Here is a 20,689-nt window from a genome sequence, read left to right as displayed (position 1 = left end):
AACGGACTTTCTGTCTTAAAGGGACATGAACATCTCACTCAGCGTCACCATTGTACCAGCTCAGATAATAATTAAACATCCCCAAACCTGCAATTCTAATACAGAAGCTCATCGTCAGTAGAGTCCATCCATCCACAAAGGACATTGGAGAGAGTCAAACTGCTCCTCCCAATTGACAAAAATCACGTGTTTAATATCAAGTCTTCAATACCCAACGTGTAGTAAGAGCTCATTTCTCTGAGCATACATTTTTGAAGAAATCCAAATTTTCTTTGGATATCAAATTATTTACTAGGAAAAAACATTTTTTATGAGGGGAAAATAATACATGTGAGTTTAAATAGGAGACAGGTTTCCAAGTTTCATCATTTCACTAAATGCATCTCCATCTGAATAGTTCGTGTGATTTTTGTGGTAGAGAAGAGAATGAGGAGCAAGCGAGAGTCCATGTTCCTGTTAAACCCTGGCCATCCTTCTCATCCATGGTGCTGTGTGTGGCAAACACACCCCTGGGGCTCACCCGAGCCTGTGTGGGACGTGTGTCACTGGGATAGTTCTGCAAGCGACTCGCGTGCAATAGGCGGTAAACGCCGACATCGTGAATGAATGAAGAAAATACTACAAAGAGGAACCAGAAGGTGCTTTTGTCCCTGTGCGTCATTCTAACTGTGGGAGTGTGTGTGTGTCCTGAGGTGTGCGAGTGTGTGTGTCCTGAGGTGTGTGAGAGGCTGTGTGAGTCCTGAGGTGTGTGAGGGGTTGTGTGTGTGTCCTGAGAACTGTGATGAATTGTGTGGGTCCTGAGGTGTGTGAGAGGTTGTGTGTGTGTGTCCTGAGAAGTGTGATGAATTGTGTGGGTCCTGAGGTGTGTGAAAGTTTGTGTATGAGACCCTGAGGTGTGTCGGGGTTGTGTGTGAGACACTGAGGTGTGTGAGGGGTTGTGCTTGGGTCCTGAGGTGTGTGAGTAGGTGTGTGTTTGTCCTGAGGCGTGTGAGAGGTTGTGTGTGTGTCCTGAGGTGTGTGAGGTGCGAGGGGTTGTGTGTGTCCTGAGGTGTGTGAGAGGTTGACTGGCTCATGCCTGTAATCCAAGCACTTTGGGAAGCCGAGGCAGACAGATCACCTGAGATCAGGAGTTTGAGACCAGCCTGGCCAACACGGTGAAATCCTGTCTCCACTAAAAATACTAAAATTAGTCGGACATAGTGGTGCGTGCCTGCAGTTCCAGCTACTCAGGAGGCTGAGGCAGGAGAATAGCTTGAACTCGGGAGGTGGAGGTTGCAGTGAGTCAGGATCATGCCACTGCAACCTCCACCTGCAACCCAGGCACTCCAGCCTGGGTAACAGAATGAGACCCTCTCTCAAAAATAAATAAATAAAATTTAAAAAATTAAAAATCTAACAACAGTGCCCTGGCCCCCAAGATCTCACAATCCATCCAGGGAGATAGACTTGTAATCGAATGCCGTGATTACAACCAGCTCAATGGCGGATGAAGAAGAAGGTGTGTTCGGAAATCTGGGAACTGAGGAGGGAGTGGGCTCTCAACCTTAACATGGGCTGTGGGAGTTGGACAAGAATCAGAAACAGGTTAAGTAGATGATACTGGAAATGTATGTTTTCCACTTTGCAAAAAAGTATTTAAAATTATATTTTACAGTGTTACTACACAATGTTAGTATATTTTAAGAACTGAAGTTCACTTTGATAAAAGAATGTCTATCTTCCTTGTGTATATATATCTGTTTCTATAGAATACCCATTTAATTTCGTGTCTTAGTTTGTAAGAGCTGCCATAACGAAATACCATGGACTGGGTGGCTTTAACAAGACATTGATTTTCTTACAGTTCTGGAGGCTGGAGGTCTAGTATCACAGCATTGGCAGGGCTGGTTTTTCCCGAGGCCCCAATACTTGTCTTGCAGATGGCGGCCTTCTTCCTGTCCCTTTCCTCTGTGTACATAGATCCCTGATGTCTCTTTTTTTTTGAGATGGAGTCTTCCTGTGTCACCCAGGAGAGCAGTGGCATGATCTTGGCTCACCACAACCTCTGCCTCCTGGGTTCAAGCAATTCTCCTGCCTCAGCCTCCCCAGTTGCTGAGATTATAGGCACGTGCCACCATGCATGGCTAATTTTTGTATTTTCAGTAGAGACCATGTACCATGTTTCCCAGGCTGGTCTCGAACTCCTGGCCTCAGGTGATCCACTCACCTTGGCCTCCCAAAATGCTGGGATTATAGGCACCTCACCTTGGGCAATTTAATCCCTCTAGACTTTGGTTTCCTAACTCGTGAGATGACAATAGTTTCTAATTTGGCCGTTTTGTGGTATAAACGAAAAAAATATGTAGGTAAAGTGCTTAGTACAACCGTCTGGAAAATCGTAAAGCCTCCATAAATGCCAGCTGCCACTACTGTTATGTCTAGCATTACTTCTCCTGGAAATCAGCCACCTCTCTCCTTGAGCCCTGTCTAGGGCCAGTGGGTTTTCAGAAATCTAGAGCGGCAACTTCGATCTTGCAAGGATCAGCGAGAGATGGGGGCAAGCAGCTCTCTTGTCACTTCTCCAAGGATCAGCAAGAGGTGGGGGCAAGCAGCTCTCTCGCCACTTCTCCAAGGGGGTGGTTGCTGAGGCTTTGGAAGGGAATTTAGCAAGCTCAGACCCCCTCAAGGCTACTGTGTTCCAAGCATGTGGCAGTTCATTTCAAGCTTGATGGCACATTCTTTGCAGAGCAGTTGCCAAGGAACAAGGTAACTTGTGACAGAAATACTGCCTGATGCTGTCAGTTTGATGGTCGAAAGCGTTTTAGGTGGTGTCAAATTTTATTACTAGCATTTCTGGTCTCCATGAAAGAATCACATAAGAAGACAAGTTACGTCAAAAGACAAAACTGCAGACCCAGATGGGCACTGTGCATACAACAGACACGTGGTTTCTTTTTGATATTGACCCAAGAGGGACTGGGTTAAAAAAAGACAAAAATAACACCACAGACCACAGACTTAAGCTGATCAGTGGTCTAACACGGCAAGATTACTTTTGTTGATAAATTGATTTCTTGGGAAATCCTGGGAAAGTTCCTGGATGTGACCCCATGGTCCTACCATCAGTAGCTATCTGTGACCTTGGGTGAGTCAGCAAAGGGAACACACACAGCACAGTGACAGAGCGGGCACCAGGGACCACCTGCGACACCCCCACCCCCCGTCACAGATGGTTTGCAAATAAACTACTCACTTACTTACTAAGATCTGCTGCACCCAAACACACCAAGCTCAGAGAGTTCTCACTTGGGTATTTAAGGAGTGTAGTGTCACGGGTGAGTGAGTGACTTTTTGGTTAGTAAGTTCTGCTGATTACATGAAGCAATGGGATAACTATGATGGCCAATAGAGTATTCATACTGCAGGTTCAATAAGACTTTCTAATAATATTGAAGTAGTAGTTTCCTGAAAAGAGCTACTATGATTACATGGCCTGGTTAACTTTTTCTTACAAGTCTGAGCATGGATTTAACACACACGAACTATACAAAGACAGAATGGTCCTGAAATAAAATCGCAGCATCTTACTGCATACTCTACATCATCCAAGGTCAAAACCCTTTCATAGAGACATTTAAAACTATAACCAAGTAAAAGAGAAAATAGATGCAAATTTGCTTTTACAAAATTTGAAAATCAACCAAAAGAGTAAGGCACAAGATGCAGTCAACCACAATGCACTTTAGAGAACAGAGCTTTGCTCTCAGGTCTGGAACCCATCCCCTGGGCAAGGCCGCCTGGCAGCAGGCAGGAACCAAAGCCCTGCCACCTCCACTAGCTCCCAGGGTTCCTCTTTGCAGGATGGTGGGGAGCACAGGCGCCAAGGCAGGAAGATGCCACGCGTCCTTCGCTTTCCCTCATTTCTTTCCCTACGCCAAGTTCCCTGCAACCAGGAGAAGAGGACCCTAGGCACCAAAAGTCAAGCATGAGGAAATGTCTGGGCCATTTCTGGTTGCCACAGGTGGTCTGGCAGGTGCCTTGCAGATGCTAAAGTGCCAGGGTTTGCAGGCTACTTGGATGGTTTACAGTGATGATGAGTTGGAGTCTTTAAACTCAATGGTGTCCTAGATACTTAGGCTGATGGTGTCCTTCTGATGAAGGAGACTTGAGACGCTGAGAAACTCCAGGAGAATTTAAGTTTCAAGGTCAGATGAGTTTGCTACTCAACTTCCATCACGGTTGTAGCTTTCGCTCCCAGAATACAAGTCTAGAGAGGCATCAACCAGGAGGTAAACTTCACCTGCAAGGCCGGGCGACGCCTAGCTACAGTTAGATCCCGCAGCAGGGTTAGAGAAGTCTCTCCAGCAAGGCTGGGAGTTTGGCTTGCAACAGATCTACAAAGAGGCCCAGGAGAAAAAGCACGCTGAGGGCCTGGCGGCCTCTAGTGGTCACTGCCTGTCATCAGCTTTCCTCCAATAAACCAGTTGTCATGAGAATATGAAACAATCAGGAAGGAAGAAAAAAGTTTAGTATTTTATCAAAGAAAGCCGTGACATACTAAACAGTCCTGAAACAGAAACGATTTACACATTTTCTTATGATTATGTATTTATTAAGTTCTAAAACCTTGAAGAACTGCTATTTTAAAAATTCACACTAAAAGAAAACTAAGAAAACTAGAAATGTTAACATCTTTTACAGAGGGTGGAAAGTGGCCTTTTAAAAATTATAATCGCCTAGGAGAAAGGTGAGCTAATCTCTTTGGAAGCGTCATCAGCTGGTGAACTTCATCTTGGTCTCCACTTTATGTCTTTTACTCCATGAAAATGTCTTTTCAAAGCAGTGTTATCTGCCCATGGTGAGTTTAAACAGGCGTCGTCATCATTTTCTTCCAATCTCTGGAAATAAATACGACTTACTTAGGCAGGCACTTCAGGAAGGTATTTTGCACATAAAGAGACTGAAGAAAGAGTCCATGACTGACCTCCCCTCTCCCTGCCCACTAGGAGCGGGACCCTTCCATGTTTAGCCCCGGGGGACACCTGGCAGGACCCCGACAGCCCTGCAGAGAGAGAAGCTCTAGAAAGACCCTTCCCCAGCATCCTGCAGAGCTCACCACTCCCCACCAGCCCCAGGTAAGGCACGCAGGCTATGCTCGGCACCAGCACTGCAGAAAGCCCATCTGTTCCCCCCTACCTTGAGCTCCTCTTGCCTTCTGTGATAGTACAGCATCAGCTGCTTCTGCTCCTCGCTGCTAATAATAGGCTCTCGGGCTGGAGCTCCCTGTCCCCTCTGCAAAGAGGACAGCAGAGCAAATTGTGAATTAAGGTTCTTAGAGTGACAATCCTGAAGTTACAACAAATGTTTTACAACTGCCTTTGCCAACTACTAAAGATAAACAGGTCCCCCACGTCTGATCATCCGAAGTGAAGCATAGAGGGAAGCCTTGGTTTTGAGCAGACTTGAGCACTGGACTCTCACTGTGTGGAGACCAGAGGCTGCACGACGCCATCTCTGTCTGGGCCATTCCCAAGGCAGACACTGTAGGCAGGTCCAGTGGGAAAGGGAGGAGGCTCAGAGCCACAGACTCCGGATCTATGTATGGTGGAGGGCCCCATTTCCCCGAAATCACAGCCTAGTGACATAGGAGCACCCACAAAACCAAGGCGGCCCCTCAGGTTACAGTGCTACACGATGTCCTTCAAAGGTCTCGAAACTTTCCTCCTCCTCCTGTACATGACATCAGCAGTTTGTAAACGCCTGAAATCAGTGTCAGGCGAAATTTTACATTTCAAGGAAAATACTTGTTTACTTGCAGCCCTATTTTTAAGGTTGAAATTAACATAGTGTATTTCCTCTCCCCCACATATTAAAACAAACTCTAGGTATCACTAAACAATCCATATTTTCTTCCAGTTTCTGTTGGCATGCAGGAAGAGGATATTTTTAGTTTAAACCCAAGCCAAAAGGATTAAAATATTTGTACCAGTAGTTTAAATCTTTCAGATTCACTGTACATTTTTATCAGTTTGAAGGGAAATAACAAAAAATACTGACATGTTAAAGCAAAAAGTACTTACTTGCTGAATCTTGGCGATAATTTTGGTTTTTTCATTTTTCCCCACGTAGTCTGAAAGCTTCTTTGTTCTTCTCAGCTCCTTGGCTGCCCACCACAGCTGCGCCTCTGATTCTTTAATGACGTTGAGCCCTGCCTGGGGCCAATCATAAGAACTGGCTTGACTGTGGGTTCCCACCCAGGGGGCAGAGCCCAGCTGAGCCCCTCCCAGGAGAAGGCAGAGACGGATTTCTCCCCGTGCTCACCATGGGAGGCCTGACTCCCCCACCTCACTCTAAGTCCTTGCTGACTTTAGTACCTTCCCTGTTAAGTTTCCACTCATGCCCTGACTCAGTTAACTTCCTCCTCTGGACAACAGGGAGATCCTCTCTCGTTTGCACCTTGATCCATATAGTTCATCTTAGACAGATCTGTAGGCCACTGCCAGGGAAGGGCACTGGCATCGTGCTGGGTGTTTAAATCGAGGTATGATGGGGCTGCCTGTTTACTTCTGCATATTCCATTTATTTAAGACGGCTTAGACAAAGAATATTGTCCAATAGGATAAGAAGTGAGAAAACCCAAGGAAAATGGAACATGAGGGTCAGAAAATAACATGAAGCAACAGGTAAGACTAGAAACACAAATTTCCATGCAAAGGGACGGATGCATTTGGGCAGAAATAGGAAGAAATTAGGTAGCTGGCTTCCTAGCGGCCAAAGACAGTGGAAATGTTTTCAGTCACTCCTGACGGGTGGCCTCACAAACTGCATCCACTGCCTCCTGTGTGTGGGGCCAAACCCCTCACTCGTGGGTACCCACTCTCAGGGGCCGCTCCTGAATTCGGAACTCTGCTCTGATGCAGGGCACAGCAAACCTGAAAGCTGTGTAGGGAGCAAAACACTACATCCAGAAGAGGGGCGTCAAATCTGAAGGGCTTTAGGGGGCCGTGAACTCACCCTCCAGAGTGCCCACCCAAGAACTACATACCTGCGTTCCCGACAAATCTTCCTTATTTTCAAACTCCATGCGGATGGGATCATACGGTGGCAACCCCATGGGATAAACAATCATCACCGCGCCTCGAAGCTGATCCAAGGCATCTTTCACCATCTCCATAGTAACACAGACACCGGCTTCCACTTGTTTCTGCAAGCAGAAAGACATCGTTATCTACAGTGTGGCTAACCAGTTCAGTAAATTCAATCAAAATCTTGTACAAGACCCTTGCCAGATACTGCCAGAGCAACAAAAAGAAATCAAACTTTTTGATGCTAACTCCAGGCATTAGTGTCAGAATTGAAGGATCTGCCTTTGACCAGTGGGGTCTGTGCTGTCTCTGAGTAGTAAGTATCAGAATGAAATGGAATTGACTGGCAGGACCCCCGGTGGGCATCAGAATGCAAAAGCCTACAGGAGAGCCTTAAAGAAAGCCAGAGCTGTGGAAGTGAAAGGAAGAGGTGGATTTAAGAGGCATCATGGGACCAGACGGTACAGGACCCCGCTTCAAACCTAGAGGTGACAGAAGGGAGAAGTGTTGAAGATGACACTGAGGATTTGGCCTATAAAACCAAGACACTGAGGTTCTGTTACTGGAGACAGAGAAGCTCATAGGAGGTGCTGATTCTCAGGGACAGAACACAGAGGGAGAGGAGGAAGCAAAGAGCTCATTTCTAGAAAACTGGACTTCAGAGTGCTGACCGGGTGTTCAGATAGAACAGTCTCGCAACCAGCTGGAAATTCAGGTTGCAAGTGAAGCAAGATGTCAGGGGGAAAGGATGGAAGCTTCAGAGTTATCTGCAGAGGGTGGAATTTGCATTTGGCAGAGTAGATAAGATGCCAAGGGAGCAAGAAGGCCAAGGATAAAAAGTACTTTCAGAAGGACACAGGCAAAGGGGAGAAGTGAGGTGACCGAAAGAGGAGTTCCACAGCAAAGCATGGGGAGGAGGGTGCAGAACAACGGCCAGACCACCGTTTTCTTGCCATGGCCTGAGATGTGCTCACATGCCTAGGTGCCATCATCACGCAAACACTGGACTCAACCAAGGCCTCTCCTGTAGAGCTTCATAAAGCCGTTACTATATTAACAGGCACAGAGCTTCAGGGCAGCCTTTGCTGAGGCTCTTCAAAGATTAGTCAAAAGCTTGATGAGTTTGATAAATATTGGTTTAAAAATAACAGTTTTGCTGAGCAAATCAGGAGAAGCAGAAGAAAAAGTGGTTATCAATCGAGAGACTTGCAGTTGAGGGTGGTGGCAACTAATATCACCAACACACAAATACAAGCAACACATACAGATACCACTTCTTTCAATAGCTTTAAATTCTTTTCTTCCAGATACACATTATCTGTGTATCAATGGTATAAATTTATGCTCCTCCCTCTATAAAATAGCCTTTGTATAAATGCTGAAGACAATTACAAAAACCGATTTATATCAAATACATATTAAGTCAATCAAGTGCCTGGAGAGCTACTCTATGGCCACAATATTCAAATCTCCCCTACTCAGCTTTGTTAAGTTCTTCAAAATGGTAAAAGAAACGAAATCAACATTTGTATTATACATATTTGTATTATACGTGAACCTACATTTACACAAGCCAACAAAATTTGTGTCTGCCTGTAGGAACGGGGAGGACTCTGGGCAACTGTCAGGATTATGAAAGGAAAAGCTACGGCCTACCCCAAATATGCTTGTTTCCTTTGCCTCCAGAAGGCTGAAAGAGAAGGCTGGCTGAGAGGCAACTCTGGAAGCCAGAGTTGGAGTTTTTTCTCAAAAGACAAGTTTCAGGCCAGGCGCAGTGGCTCACCCCTGTAATCCCAACATTTTGGGAGGCCGAGGCGGGCAGCTCACCTGAGGTCAGGAGTTCGAGACCAGACTGACCAACATGGAGAACCCCCGTCTCTACTGAAAATACAAAATTAGCTGGGCGTGGTGGCACGTGCCTGTAACCCCAGCTACTCGGGAGGCTGAGGCAGGAGAATTGCTTGAATCTGGGAGGTGGAGGTTGCAGTGAGCTGAGATTGCGTGATTGCACTCCAGCCTGGGAAACAAAAGTGAAATTCCATCTCCCCCTCACCCCCTCAAAAAAGACAAGTTTTAGAGCATCATTTTAAAAAGCCAACCTTAGATATTATTGCTTTGGCTTCTTCTATAGTCTTCTTTAACACTTGCTTCATTTTCTCATTTGGAGCTATAAAAAAAAAAAAAAAGGAGAGAGGGAGAGCGAGTTGTCAAATACAAAGCCTCTTTAAAACTCTTCTGAAATATCTCAATCCCTTCTGTCTGAGTCGGGGGTAAGTGAACTGAGACAGAGTGCGAGTGTGGACCTTAGGGAAGAGAGGCAAGAAACCTGGCGCCGGAAGTTAGGTGCAGATCTCTTCACAGCAGCAGAGACCTGGAGTGTGCTTTATGCAAAGTGGCAAAGGCTACAAAAACAGAAATCCATGTTGTTGGGTAAACAAGGCCGGCAAACTTTTTCTGGAAAGGGCCAGAGAGTAAATATTTGAGGCTTTGCAGGCTACACAGTCTTGTTGGGTGGGATTACTCAGCTCTGCCACGTAGCACAAGAGCAGACAATACGACGGAGCTTGCAGTGAGCGGAGATAGTGCCACTGCACTCCAGCCTGAGAGACAGAGCGAGACTCTGTCTCAAAAAAATAATAATAAATAAAAATAATAAATAAAAAAAAATAAATGGGGTGGCTGCATCTCCATACAATTTTATTTACAATAGGCAACTGCCTGAATTTGGCCTGTAGCCCATAATTTGGTGACCCCCAGATCAGGAAAAAATAACTTGAAAGCTTAGAAGCAAAAAAAAAAGAAGATGGAATGCCCAAACCTAGGGAAAATGGGGCAAGTTGAAACAAACCCTATATTCCTAATAAATAACAGTATTAATTAGACATTGAAAATATTAGAAATATAAGATTGTATTAGAATAGAAGTGGTTAGGTCAGGCATGGTGGCTGACGCCTGTAATCCCAGCACTTTGGGAGGCCGAGGCAGGTGGATCACCTGAGGTCAGGAGTTCGAGACCAGCCTGGGCAACATGCAGAAACCCTATCTCTACAAAAAATACAAAAATTAGCCAGGTGTGGTAGCAGGCACCTATAATCCCAGCTACTCTGGAGGCTGACACAGGAGAATCACTGGAACCCGGGAGGCAGAGGTTGCAGTGAGCCAAGATCACGCCACTGCACTCCAGCCTGGGCGACAGAGACTCTGTCTCAAAAAAAAAAAAAAAAAAGGTGGTTAATTTAAGAACATATTACATATTGGTTTAATGATGAATAATGAACTGTTAAGTCGTTCTCATATTTTTTTTCCTTCATCTTACCACATCTTCTTAGGTAAGAAAGATGTGGAAGACAACCATTTTTCAGGTTAACATTCAAAGGAAATAATACTAGGAATTCTTACTGTCCCTGATATTTTAAAAAAATGTATTTTTGAACTGGCAAGGCCTTGCAGGAATACTGTTCTTTTACTCCTAATAGTGTTTAAGGGCTGACCAATTACAGTGTTTTAAATGGAGCTTTTAATGCAGGTTAAAAAGAATAAGCTATCAAAGAGGATTATCATCAATTCTACATGATCAGCCCAACACTGAAAGGAGAAGAATTTCTTCAGTGTTTTGCCATGTATGGAAGTGCTCTGCCCCAGAGAGAGCCATGTCCCTGATCAGGGAAGTCCATGTGCTGACATGCTTTCCCTTTCCTCTTTCACACAGTCCAGCTCGAAAGATCCCCCAACATCTGTGAACAGCAACAAAACACAACTCTGAATACATTTCAGTGAGTATCTGCCAACAATTATTAGGTCGAACCACATGAAATTGCCAATACTCAATCAGTTTTGACCTACAGAAGGGAAAGGGTCATTTCATCTGGTTCATCGAATATATTTAAAAGCAAGCTGCAACTTATTAACAGCAAGACAAAAACTTCCTTTATCTACCTAATTCATCCTAGATTAGAGTTTTACCACAGGAGCTACAGAGTACAGTCTTTTCTAAGTCTGCAGAGAAATGATGAGGTCAATTTTTGAACATAAAGAACTGCTTTCTCACGCCTATAATCCCAGCACTTTGGGAGGCCGAGGTGGGCAGATCACCTAAGGTCAGGAGTTCGAGACCAGCCTGGTCAACATGGCAAAACCCTGTCTCTACTAAAAATACAAAAATTAGCCCGGCGTGGTGATGCATGCCTGTAGTCCCAGCTACTCAGGAGGCTGAGGCAGGAGAATCGCTTGAACCTGGAAGATGGAGGTGGCAGTGAGCTGAGATTGTGCCACTGCACTCCAGCCTGAGCAATAGAACAAGACTCCGTCTCAAAAAAAAAAAAAAAAAAAAAGGAACTGTTTTCATACTTATGCCTATATAAGCATGCACATAGAAGAGAAATCCTCACTTACCTTGCCCATTCCTTCGTCCAATATCATCCTTTTTAAATACTGCACCTCCGCTGGGTACACATTTTTCACCCCATTCATCCTTCAATTTCAATTCTTCAATCTGATCATCAGTCAGTCCTTGCATATTAGGAGGGAGAAATACGCCATGTTCAGCTAATTCTTCCATTTCTTAAAAATAAGCAAAAGACAGTATCACAATCACAACACCCCATACCCATTGGAACATAAGCTCCAAAGGGCCAGGGGCTTGCCCAACTGGCTATTTGGTGTAACAAACATTTATATGCCACTTGCTAAGTGCCAGGCCTGGCCTGGACCCTTGACAAAGAGTCATTGATCCACCCTCAGCCAACAGCATAGAGAGCTCAGAAGCTCGCCCCATGTCCCAGGCAGTTGGCCTGTAAATTGAGTGGCCAATCATTTGTGCTATGTTGTGCTTCCTAGAACTCTGGAGGGGCAAAATTACTATTCATTGAACACCTGAATATATATTCACATGGGTCTTACGGTTTTCCAAGTGCACTCACATGGACTATCTCATTTAATTTAACCTTGTACATTCCCCCCACCCTCAATTTATGGTTGTATCATGTCAGGCTCATTCAGATGACACAGCTGCAGCTGATATGTTTTTTCTTGAGACGGAATTTCACTGTGTCACCCCGGCTGGAGTGCAGTGGCACGATCTCAGGCTCACTGAAACCTCCAGCTCCCAGGTTCAAACGATTCTCCTGCCTCAGCCTCCTGAGTAGTTGGGATTACAGGTGTCTGCCACCATGCCCAGCTAATTTTTGTATTTTAATAGAGACACGGTTTGGCCATGTTGACCAAGCTGGTCTCGAACTCCTGACCTCAAGTGATCCACCTGCCTCAGCCTCCCAAAGTGCTGGGATTACAGGCGTGAGCCAACGCGCCTGGTCTGAGACCTTCTATAAAACTTCATGTCAATGCTTCATAAATAATTTATACAAATCAGTGGGGAGGATTTAAAGCAGCTTACACCCCTCAGAGGTAGCAGAGATGGCACAAGGGACTTGGTTTTCTAGTATCATGTTCACTATTCAAATGCATGGCTGTTTCCTAATCCTTATATGTTCACCCCAAAACCAGTCCGCATTTTAACCTTGCAAAATTGCCTTCCTTCCTCTCTCTCTCCTTCCTTCCTGTGAAGGAGGCACCTGGATCTCAGTGTTCCCATAACATTGTGTGAGGACATTACCTGACCTGAAATAATACAGTATTATGAATAAATGGTGTAATTGAATGGGATGTTTACTGTCTCCCTCTCCACCACAGTCTAAGCTACGTATTTCTTTTCTCTTTTTTTTTTTTTTTTGAGATGGAGTCTTGCTCTGTCACCCAGGCTGGAGTGCTGTGGCCGGATCTCAGCTCACTGCAAGCTCCGCCTCCCGGGTTCACGCTATTCTCCTGCCTCAGCCTCCCGGGTAGCTGGGACTACAGGCGCCACCACGTCGCCCGGCTAGTTTTTTGTAGTTTTTAGTAGAGACGGGGTTTCACCGGGTTAGCCAGGATGGTCTCGATCTCCTGACCTCGTGATCAGCCCATCTCGGCCTCCCAAAGTGCTGGGATTACAGGCTTGAGCCACCGCGCCCAGCCTACTTATTTCTTAAAAATAAGGGAAGGTTAGATAACATCTATCACAGTCATCATGAGACCACCTCATACCCCATTGGAATGTTAGTTTCTAGGGGTCAGGGGCCTTGCCCATCTGGCTATTTTATGGAACATTTATATGCCACTTGCTGTGTGCCAGACCTGGCCTGGACCCTTGACACAGGGGCACGGTACTGGTCTTATTCATCCTTGTCTTTCTTTTCTTTGAGACAGGGTCTCCCTCTCTCACCCAGGCAGGAGCGCAGTGGAGCGATCTCAACTCACTGCAGCATTGCCTCCCGGGTTCAAGCGATTCTTGTGCCTCAGCCTCCCAAGTAGCTGGGACAACAGGCATGTGTCACCACGCCCAGTTCAGTTTTGTATTTTTAGTAGGGACTGAGTTCCACTATGTTATAGGCTGGTCTAGAACTCCTAGGCTCAAGGGATCCACCTGCCTCTGCCTCTCAAAGTGTCAGGATTACCCATGTGACCACTGCACCTGGCCCCATCCTTGTCTTCTGAAGGCTGAGCACTGGTGCAGAATAAATACATGAATTTTAAGTTCACTAATGTGACTCTCAGCATTCAGCACATTGCCAATTTATAATGTTATAGAAAGAGAAGACAAATTCCCTTTCTCCTCAAATATAATATTTAATATTTTAAATATTAACTTAAAAGTAACATTTAATATTGTGTTTGTGTTGGAAGCTCAATTAATACACTACACAGAAGTTTCATGAAAAGAACCATGACGCTCAGGAATTTCTCCACAGTGCAAAAATTACATGTTCATGCAATTTAATCAATATATTTAATAATAAATCACATATTCAAGCAATTTAATAAATCACATAAATGAATATACTATTTATTGCAAATAGTTATGTATTTTCTATGTATACATAATGATAGTTATATAAACACGTAGTAATATCCTGCACCACATCAGAAAGTATCATCTCATCAAGTTCAAAAGCTATGCTGTCTAATGCGGCAAGTACTCACTCACTTGACGATTTAAATTTATTTAAATTAATTAAAATCAGCCGGGCGCGGTGGCTCACACCTGTAATCCCAGCACTTTGGGAGGCCGAGGCAGGAGGATCACCTGAGGTCAGGACTTCGAGACCAGCCTGGCCAACATGATGAAACCCCGCCTCCACTAAAGATACAAATATCAGCTGGGCTTGGTGGCACAGGCCTGTAATTCCAGTTATTCGGGAAGCTGAGGCAGGAGAATCCCTTGAACCCGGGAGGCGAAGGTTGCAGTGAGCCGAGATCGCGCCACTGCACTCCAGCCTGGGCGACAGACCCTGACACACACAACACACACACATACACATACACATACACACACACACTATATATATATATATATTTAATTGAATAAAATGAAAATGTAAAGTTCGGTTGCCTGGCCGCACTAGCCACATTCCAAATGCTCTGCCACACGTGGCCGGCGGCTGCCCAATGGACAGCACAGATGGGGGCCCTTCCACCGCCGGTAGATTCTGCTGAACAGCGGTGCCCTGGAACCTGCGCGGGGAAGGGAGACCGCGCCGCCAAGCGAGCAACAGGCCGTTTCCAGGGCGGGGAAAGATCACCAAGGCTTCCTCAACTGTAAGGGGCCGCCCCAAAGCCAGCTGGCTCGCTGCTTTACATCGGGCGACTAAAAATAGTAAATTCAGCTTTTAAAAGCCCACCCAGTTCTCATCTCACCCCTCACACGTGATTAATTGCACTAAGTCGGCTGTTCAGCCCGGTCTTTCGGCTCCCACCTCCCTCCGCAGCCCATTTCCACTTACTCGCAGCACCCCAGGATTCGCAGCATCCCGGCTCCGAGAGGCACCTGGGCCCACCTCCCAGCCCGGGCTGCCAGACAGGCCGGACCTTCTCCGGTTCCTTATTCATCTCCAGTTAACCCCAGTGTCCCGTTTCAACCCCGGCTGCTGCAAATCTCTTCAATAATCTTCACAAACCTGACCCCTCGGCCCACCCTGCCCCTCTTTCTCCATCCCACGCCGGTCTCTCGATCTGTCCCGGCTGGGCCCGCCCACTGAGCCGCACCTGAGCAGAGGCGCTGCACCTTGAGCCGCCCATTATAGACCCGGGCCACCTGCACCGTGAGCTCCTCCAGCTCGGTGCTCCCAGGCGCCTGCAGCAGGAATTGGCTCTCGTCGCCCCGCTTCACGTGCAGCAGAACCATGGCGGTCCCGCCGAGGCACTGAGGTGGTGAGAAGGCCCGGGCTGCGTGGCCCGCGGATCCGGCCGGCCGAGGGTCGCCGGATCGCCAGCAGCGGCGACGCACTAACAGCCAGCCGTTCAGGGGCCCGAACCCCACGCTCCCGAGCCCGCAGTGAGCGAGGGAAACGGCACTCGCTCCCGGAAGTGGATGTTGCTAGCAGCAACAGTGAAACAGAGTCAAAAGAGCCTCCAGCTCTAGCTCAGAACCCGAGTAGCGGAGGCTGTGGTGCACTGAGGCCCAGCAATCTACGCCCACTGTAGCTGCAGGCGGGGAAACCACCCACACAGCCTGAGAGGGCAGCTATTTCTGGCCGGACCGACGGAAGAAGACTCGCAGATCCCCCTCCCGGAAGTGACTGTTGTCGTGGCAACTTCCCAAACACAGACCAAGCCGCTGAAGTGGAGGGTGGACCTCCCAATCGACTGGTATTGGGTCCGAGATTCCACTCAGGGAGATACGTGGGCTGAGGTGGGAGTTACTAGATGGGGAATGGGAGGGACGGCAGGCAACATACACGCCGAGTTCCGCAACTGCCGCCCCACAACCGCTCCACATTCCAGCGTCCGTTCCGCTGCTTTCAGTCTCCACTTCCGGCAACGCCTCTACGCTGCTTCCGGCCTGGGAAAGTTTGGCTGCAACAACCTAGAACTGGGTCGCTCTGTTGGCTGCTGTTTGAGCGCGTTTTCAGGACGGAGGGGCCAGGGCGAGTGTCTGCACTTCTTCAGGCTGATTTGGATGGCGTTGCTAGGGTAGCTCCAGCGGCTCCTGCCAGAGCGACCCTCCCCGAAATATCCAGCGGACTCTTGCAAAAGTCAATCGGCGTCAGTCGCTGTTTCTTCCGGGCGCCGCAGATCCACAGTCACTGCTCCCATGGAGCTTATATTTTAGTGTGACAAAGAGAAAACAAAAATAAATGGCAGGCCGGGCGCTGTGGCTCACGCGTGTAATCCCAACACTTTGGGAGGTCGGGAGTTCGAAACTAGCCTGGCCAACATGGTGAAACCCCGTCTCTACTAAAAATACAAAAATTAGCCAAACGTAGTGGCACCTGCCTGTAATTTCCAGCTACTAGGGAGCCTGAGGTGGGAGAACCGCTTGAACCCGGGAGGCGGAGGTTGCAGTGAGCCTAGGTCGCGCCACTCCATCCTCGGCGACAGAGTGAGACTGTGTTTCAAAAATAATAAATAAACGGACAATGCAAATTCAAATACAGGTCTAAAGAAAACTAAACAGGTTGATGGACTTCTTAGGTTGGATGGTCAAGAAATGCCTTAAGAGATGCTTAACATTTGCAGAGTCTTTAGTAACAAGGCGTCTAGGCGAGATAGTGCTTGCAAGGCCTTTACCCGTTGTCTCGTGGTTCTTGGAGGGGAGCAGTGCTGAGTACATATTGATTTGACTATTACAAGCGCCCGCTACTTCCTGTTCCTTAAGCTTTGGAACTTTGGTCTTCTTGGTTGAAACTGGGGAGTGTGTGTTGGGGAGGGGGCGTGTGGGGAGAAAGGGTATGACTGAAGGCCTGGAAATGCCCAAAGCCAATCTGGGCTTGATAGGAAGACTGATAACTGATAGTGGATAGAAGGGGGATGGAGCCTTGGGAGAGGGGAAGATGTGTTATTATTTCTAGTACTGTTGAGACAGGGATCACCCAAATCCCGGAACAGGCAGTACTGGTCTGATTGGCAAATACCTATCTCGCCAGGAGAAACGGGTTACTATGTTTTCTTAGCTCTTGACTGCGGGCCATAAGGTCATACCCTTTCTCTTGAATCCAATTCCGTACTCATCAGCTTCTTACAATTTTACAGTATAGCCTTCCAGATAGAGAGCTACATGTCCACAAACTTACGTATTTTGCGGGGTCTCCATATAATTGTTAATAATATTGAGAAATGTGGAAAATCGTTGCATAAGAACCCATGTTTTGACCATCCAGTTTTGTTTAAATATGTAACTTAGTGATCATCGAGTGATTATTAAAATCACCACAGATCAAGCCCGTGCAGTATCTTTAAATTTGTCAGCCCTGGTATTTGTGGTCCTCATAATTTTATTATAAAATTATTATAAAATTTATTATAAAACTGCATTCTGTTCAGCATTTTCTTTTCTTTCTTTTTTTTTTTTTTTTTTTTTTTTTTTTTTTTTTTTTTTTTTTTTTTTGAGACAGTCTCACTCTTGTCGCCCAGGCTGGAGTGCAGTGGCTCATTGCAACCCCTGCCTCTGAGTTCAAACAATTCTCCTGCCTCAACTTCCTGAGTAGCTGGGATGACAGGCGCCCACCACCAGGCCCAGCTAATTTTTGTATTTTTAGTAGAGATGGGGTTTCGCCATGTTGGCCAGTCTGGTCTCTGCCCGCTTCAGCCTCCCGAAGTGCTGGGATTATAGGCGTGAGCCACCACCTGCCCCTGTTCAGCATTTTCTTAAGGTCCTTTTCTTCTCATACAGGGCTTGTCTTAAATACCCGTGGTTAGCTCTTTCTTGGTGTGGTTTCAGCAGTCATAAATCATGCAAAGCCTGTTTTCTTGCCCTCAGGCACCCAAGTGAGTTCTGAATCTGAAGACCAAGATGACACCTGGTGTGGTCTTGTGAGTTTTCACTAGGTTTCTCTTTGTATTTGAGGTGCTGTTGCCTTTCTAGGATGAAGAGCATCTTATGACCATTTGTATCTGTTAAGCAGTCCATCAGTGATTAACATCCTGGTCTGGATAATTGATGAGTCATTCATGATGGCTGCTGGATATCAGGCAGCCAGAAAGGAAAAGAGCAAATTTTGCTCTATTGACTTTTTTTTTTTTTTTTTTAGGTCCTAACACTACAGATACAGTTAAAGCCTCTCTCTAATCCCATTCTCTTCTTCCCCTTCTCCAGAGGTAAACTGCTATTCTGAATTTGGTGTTTATCATGTCCATTGTGTGTTTTTAATACCATTAACATGTGTATGTACCCCTAAAAATATATCCTCTTGTGTATTTTAAATTTTATTTTATTTTATTTATTTATTGAGACGGAGTCTTGCACTGTTGCCCAGGCTGGAGTGCAGTGGTGCAATCTGGGCTCACTGCAAGCTCCGCCTCCCAGATTCAAACAATTCTCCTTGCCTCAGCCTCCCAAGTGGCTGGGTAATTACAGGCGCCTGCCACCATGCCCAGCTAATTTTTTTTGTATTTTTAGTAGAGACGGGGTTTCACTATGTTGGCCAGGCTGGTCTCAAACTCCTGACCTCGTGATCCGCCTCCCTTGGCCTCCCAAAGTACTAGGATTACAGGCGTGAGCCACTGCAGCCGACCTTGTAAATTTTATATAAATGATGTCATACTATTTTGTATCTTGCTTTATGGCTACACCGTGAGGTTTTCTCACATGTTCTTTTCACTCACTTATTTTCCACTCCACTCCCCAGTTGACATTTATTTCTGGATTTCACCATTACAAACAATGCCTCTCATGTTCCACAGGTCCTAGTTTCTCTAGAAGTCGGATTTCTTGTTGATAGGGTACATGACTTTTACCTAATATTGTTCAATTGTTTTCTTGAGCTGATGTGCCAGTTTACTCTTTCACCAACCATGTAAGAGTTCCCCTCTCTCCGTATAATTGGTAATCCTTGATATGGTCAGACATTTTTCTAGCATTAATAAATTGGTGTTTTGATTTATACATCAGTTCCTTGTGAGTTTGCTTATTACATGCCTATCACCCTTGCTATAGTTTCTGGCCCTGCAGAGCTCAGAATCTGGCTGTGGGTCATGTAAAAAGAATGAAAACTAAGCTACAGACTGGAGAAGTATCTGCAAACCACATATCCAATGAAAGATGAGTAGAATCTATAATATGTAAATAATCCTCAAAACTCAACTGTAAAATCAAAATCCATGTAGAAGATGGGCAAAATACCAAAGACACTTCACTGAATATAAGATGGCAAATAAGCACTTGAAAAGATCTTCAGGCTGGGCACGGTAGCTCACATCTGTAATCCCAACACTTTGGGAGGCCGACCTGGGTAGATTACGTGAGGTCAGGAGTTTGAGACCAGCCTAGCCAAAATGGTGAAACTCATCTCTAGTAAAAACACAAAAAATTAGCTGGGCATGGTGGCAGGCGCCTATAATCCCCGCTACTTGGGAGACTGAGGCAGGAGAATCATCAGGACACGGGAGGCAGAGGTTGCAGTGAACCAAGATTGTGCCACTGTACTCCAGCCTGGTTGACAGAGCAAGACTCCATCTCAAAAAACAAAAAACAAAAGATTTTTATCATTAGCTGTTAGGGAAATGCAAATTAAAACCACAAGGAAACATCTACTACTATAATGGCTAAAATAAAAAAATAACGACAACACCAAATGAGGAAAAGAATGTGGAGAAGCTGGATTACTCATGCATTGCTGATGGGAATATGAAAGGGTAGGCACTCTGGAAAAGTTTCAGTTTTTAAGAAACGGAAGCATGCCGTTACCATATAACCAAGCAATTGCACTCCTGGATATTTATCCCAGAGACACGGAAACTTCTCTTCACAGCAGCTGTATTTGTAATAGCCACCACACTGGAAACAACCCAGGTGTCCTTCAGTGGATGAATGGTTAAACGATGGTACATCCATACCACGGAATATTCAGCAATAAAAAGGAACAGACAGTACATGCAACCTAGATGAATCTCCAGAGAATTATGCTGAGTGAAGAAAGCCAACCCCAAAAGGTTACATACCACGATTAAATTTACATAACATTCTTGAAGTGAGAAAATTATACATGCAGAGATCAGATTAGTGGTTGCCAGAAGTTAAGGGCAGGGGAAAAGGAGATGGGATGAAAGAGAAGTGGGAAAAGGGCAACATGAGGCCTCCTTATGGTGATGGAAATGCTCTGTGTCATTCATGTCTTGGTCATGCTCTGGTACTGTAGTTTTGCAAGATGTTACCCATGGGGGCAAGTGGGTAAAGGGGTACATGGGGTCTCTGTATTATTTCTTATAACTCCATATTAACCTACAAGTATCTTAAAATGGCATTAAGGCAATAATTCTGTAACTTCTTAATAAAAGGTTAATGAACATGAAGAATTAAGGTAAGAATTTCAAATATCAACCAGATACGTCTGAAAAAAGGCAACACTAGCCTTGGCCTTTTTTTTTTTTTTTTTTTAATTTTTTTTTTTTTTATTTTATGAGATAGGGTCTTGGTCCGAAGCCCAGGCTGGAGTGTGGTTATGTGATCATAGCTCACTGCAGCCTCAATCTCCTGGGCTCAAGTGATGCCCCACCTCAACCTTCTAAATAGCTGGGACTACAAGGATGCACCACTATGCCCAGCTAATTTTTTTGATTTTTACCAGATATAAAGTCTATGTTGTCCAGGCTGGTCT

General features: G+C 45.7%; 1 protein-coding gene across 1 annotated transcript; it reads right to left on the bottom strand.

The window, feature by feature from the left end:
* Positions 1-3,548: 3,548 nt before the first annotated feature.
* CFAP298 (cilia and flagella associated protein 298) lies at positions 3,549-15,873 on the bottom strand. Its single transcript, XM_023190448.3, is given in 11 exon segments — positions 3,549-4,877; positions 5,176-5,271; positions 6,060-6,191; positions 7,025-7,183; positions 9,164-9,231; positions 11,457-11,624; positions 15,141-15,390; positions 15,392-15,499; positions 15,501-15,571; positions 15,574-15,762; positions 15,765-15,873. Coding segments are annotated over 11 exon segments (1,461 nt in total). The 3' UTR covers positions 3,549-4,766.
* Positions 15,874-20,689: the final 4,816 nt, after the last annotated feature.

This window comes from Piliocolobus tephrosceles, chromosome 19 (assembly GCF_002776525.5).
Source record: "Piliocolobus tephrosceles isolate RC106 chromosome 19, ASM277652v3, whole genome shotgun sequence".
Taxonomy (NCBI): Eukaryota; Metazoa; Chordata; class Mammalia; order Primates; family Cercopithecidae; genus Piliocolobus; species Piliocolobus tephrosceles.
The sequence above is the reverse complement of the archived record's forward strand: the minus strand, read 5'-3'. Positions and strand labels throughout refer to the sequence as shown.